At 34.9% G+C, this 3,928-nt stretch overlaps 1 protein-coding gene across 1 annotated transcript; it reads left to right on the forward strand.

Moving 5' to 3' along the window:
• The first annotated feature begins 1,472 nt into the window (after positions 1–1,472).
• LOC113286278 lies at positions 1,473–3,568 on the forward strand. Its single transcript, XM_026534938.1, has 4 exons — positions 1,473–1,834; positions 1,918–2,124; positions 2,224–2,787; positions 3,173–3,568. Exons 1-4 carry the CDS (start codon positions 1,582–1,584, stop codon positions 3,550–3,552), a joined length of 1,404 nt encoding a protein of 467 aa, XP_026390723.1. The 5' UTR covers positions 1,473–1,581; the 3' UTR covers positions 3,553–3,568.
• Positions 3,569–3,928: the final 360 nt, after the last annotated feature.

A 3,928-nucleotide genomic window follows, 5' to 3' on the forward strand; every position in this document is an offset into this window, starting at 1 on the left:
TAAAGTTGAAAACGATGTAACCTCATATGCAAAATGATATTGCTTATGGTATACATGAGAATAGATGGAGAAGTCTGGTTTGGGACCAACGTCAGACATGTTAACCCTGTAAATGATCCAAAAATTAACTAAGTCTCTGAATGGATATAAGTTATACATATTGATATGTATTGGCATCTACTGTATTACACGATACATACTAAGAGCGCAGGCTATATGTAGTACGTATTGGTATGTAACATGTAAAATAACTAAGTCTCTTAATTCCTATACGTTATACATATTGATATGTATTTGTATGTAACATGTAGAATATATTTTACAACATATCAATATGTTTTGAGTTTCATCTTCTATAAATAGAAGAACTGCAGCTATATCAAAAAGAGAATACAAAATTACTACACGATCTATCTAACAAAACAAACCTATATCAAAAAATACAGTAAAACAAACCTATATCAGATTACAAAGAAACTAAAACAGAACAGCAGCAGAGAAAAGGTGATTATAGTAACATACATTGTTCGAATCTGAGATTAACCTAATTCGATTTTAAGATACCTAATTGAAACACACAAAAATCACAATGTAAATCGAACGGAAACTGAATTGAACAATATAAATCATCACAAAACTGAAATCATAAAAGAAAGATAACAATGTACATCATAGACAACTATTCTGATAGGAATCGGATCAGAATAAACCTAATTATTCATCAACATTCCAAGAACAACAGCAGAGGAAGATGATTTACGAGATAAATACCTTGTTCGAACCTGATTTCGAAGCACAAATGATTTACGAGATAATAGCTGTGATGAGCCTAATTGAAAGACGCTACCAGATACTGTGATGAACCAAAACGCAGGAGCAGAGAAAACCAAAGAGAAACAATCTGAGATGAAAAAAAAAAGAGAAAGAAACTGAATTTGATTTGTTCGTGGAGTTGCAGAAAGGGTATTTTTGGTACTTTTGAAAAACTTGTCTTGTGTGACCCGCACGTTTTGGAATAGGGAATAAATATTCTGGTCCAAAAACATGTTTTTGGACCAGCGGATAATTTTATTCTAGGAGTGGATTAGAGAGTAACCGGTACTGGGTTTCCTGGACTACCTAGTAATTCCTAGATAAAAATATTGCTCGCCCGTAACAAGATTTCAAAAATCAACTTGGTTATTTACTAGTAATAGAGTTGGTTGAGCCTAGTGGATCAAAAAAAAATCACCATCGTGTTAATTAATGGCGAAGACATTCATATGCGCAACTGTTGGTTATGAAATCTGATATAGATAATACTCTAAAGTCTAACCCCTGGGTAGAACCAGAGAAGCAATTCTTTGAGATATGAATCGCACAACACACGCATCCAACGAGTAAGCAAGTTTTGTACATGATAATTGTCGCATTGTAATTGAATTAAAATTTCATCGTCCCACCAAACAAAACTAGTCGCGCTTCGCTGTTCTGTATATCCTGTATGTATATCCCCGCATCTCATTCGGGTCTCAGTTAAAAAAGAGAGACTAATTCAATACCCAAAAAATAAATAAAAAGCAAAACAAGAAGAAGAACCTAATGAGGATGAAGAAAACATTCACAACACCTCTTTTATTCCAATCAAAACTAGTTTGTTTCTCTCTTGTTTATCTCTTCACAACTCTATTTCTTGCTCTGCATTCATCGCTTTCCTCTACTAAATGTATGTTCAGATCTTCACCCTTTGATCCGATCCAAACTCCACTGTTCTCTTACCCTACCACTTATGGCGAACACAAATATGCAATCCCAACCGTCCGTTCTTCATGCAATTCCCCTGTTTTCTTCTCAGGTTTCAATTCCTCTTGATTTCTCTGTTGATTTTCAATCTGAATTCTGTCATCTCATTAACGGGTTTTTGTTTCTTATGTTTAGATTATTGGGTCGTATTGAAAGAGATCCAAGATTTCATGCAGAATTCTTTCTCTTCATCATCACTTCCAAAATACATGTCAGCAGGAAAGGGAAATAGTTTTGGTGGAAACTTTAGTATCCAAGAAAGAATGTCTTATTATAATCGTGTGGACGATGAAGTCGAAGTTCCATGTGGATTCATGAAGGAATTTCCAGTTAGTAACCATGGTTAGTACATTACAAGTTTTCAATGTTGAATTGTTGATCATATTTCATTAGCATTTTGGTTGTTTTGTTGAATTTGGTTTCAATTTTGATGATTACCAGACAGAATTGCCATGGAAAGTTGCAATGGAGTAGTGGTGGTCTCAGCTGTGTTCGGCGACCACGACAAAATTCGGCAACCCAAGGGACTTGGATCAAAAACCCTAGAAACTGTATGTTTCTTTATGTTTGTAGATGAACATACATACAAAGGTCTTAACTCGCATAACCTCCTTACGAACACAGCTGAGCAAGAACAAAATTTAGGTGCATGGAGAATAGTTAGAGTTTTCGGGGAACTTCCCTATACAAATCCTGCAATGAATGGAGTTATACCTAAGCATTTGGTTCATAGACTGTTTCCCAATTCAAAATTTAGTATTTGGTTAGATGCTAAATTACAGTTAATGGTAGACCCTTTGTTGTTGATACATTCTCTTGTCATAACGGAGAACGTCGATATGGCTATCTCTAAGCATCCCTATTTTATTCACACATTAGAAGAAGCTATGGCTACTGCAAGATGGAAAAAATGGTGGGATATTGATTCGTTGAAGAATCAAATGGAAACTTATTGTGAAAATGGAATGAAGCCATGGTCACACAAGAAGCAACCTTATCCTTCAGGTATGCATCCATTTGTGTCAATGAATTGCTTTCTTCTTAATCCAAGTATCTAACTTTAGTTTGGTTTAGTGGTAGTTATGTTCTTGTTGATTCAATCTTGCGTAGCTTTTAGCTTTTAATTATAAAGTTGATGAAGTATTTGTTAAGTTTTAGACTTTTTTAAGTGGTGTGTGTCTATTGAATATGATTTTGCACAAATCTTCTTTGAAACCGGCTTATAAAGGAAAAGTTAGCATACTCTAAATCCCAGGTTGCACAGGCAATGCATGACTTATTTAATTGTCCTCTCAGCGTTAAGCACGGGCCATGAAGGGATCAAGTGGGGTGGAATTGACATAGTATATGATTTTTGAAGTGTTCTTAATTTGCTTTTTTGTGTATGCAGATGTACCTGATACAGCATTAATACTAAGAAAACATGGAGCTGCAAACAATCTTTATTCATGTCTGTTGTTCAATGAATTGGGAGCGTTTAACCCAAGAGATCAACTGGCTTTTGCATTTGTTAGAGATCAAATGAGCCTAAAGTTGAAGATGAATATGTTTGAGGTTGAAGTGTTTGAACAGATTGCCATTGAATACAGACACACCATTAAACGTGTTGGTGGTGGAAGTGGGCAATCAAAGAATGTGGGATTAAAAACAAAAATGGCCACCTCTTCACTAAATTTACTACCACAGAATGAGACTAACAATAGAAATGGAAGGAAATGTGAGAAGTATCTATTGGAAATATGGGGAGATTTTTCCCATGAATTGAATTGATTACTATTTTTTATTTCTTTCTACAAATTGACAAATTATCAAGTAGTAAAAAATGACAGTAGAAATCTGAGATTCTATACACGGTTAAAACGTCTCTAAATTTATTTTACAGCTTGGATTACCACAAAAAGACATATATAAACTTGGTTCCAGTTTTCTAGGATATCATGGGAAACCTATACGTCAAAGCAGATTGCTTCCAAATGTATGGTGCAGGGTTGAGCCCGTGATACCTTTCAATTGTCACGGCCAATGTAGGTAGTTGATATCACGTTATACAAAGCGGAAAATTAAGCGGGTTTCACGTCCAGGCTCAATAAAGACATGTTCTTAGCTATGACAAAAAAAATTTACAAAAACGGAAAAATATAGGGGT

Source organism: Papaver somniferum, chromosome 6 (assembly GCF_003573695.1).
Source record: "Papaver somniferum cultivar HN1 chromosome 6, ASM357369v1, whole genome shotgun sequence".
In the NCBI taxonomy this organism is placed as follows: Eukaryota; Viridiplantae; Streptophyta; class Magnoliopsida; order Ranunculales; family Papaveraceae; genus Papaver; species Papaver somniferum.

What these genes read in the sequence shown, in the direction of transcription:
- LOC113286278 (XM_026534938.1), top strand. Translation starts at nt 1,582, where the DNA reads ATGAGGATGAAGAAAACATTCACAACACCTCTTTTATTCCAATCAAAA. An exon ending in ATTTCCAGTTAGTAACCATG is followed by an intron (nt 2,125 to 2,223) that starts GTTAGTACATTA and finishes GATGATTACCAG; the next exon opens with ACAGAATTGCCATGGAAAGT. An exon ending in GAAGCAACCTTATCCTTCAG is followed by an intron (nt 2,788 to 3,172) that starts GTATGCATCCAT and finishes TTGTGTATGCAG; the next exon opens with ATGTACCTGATACAGCATTA.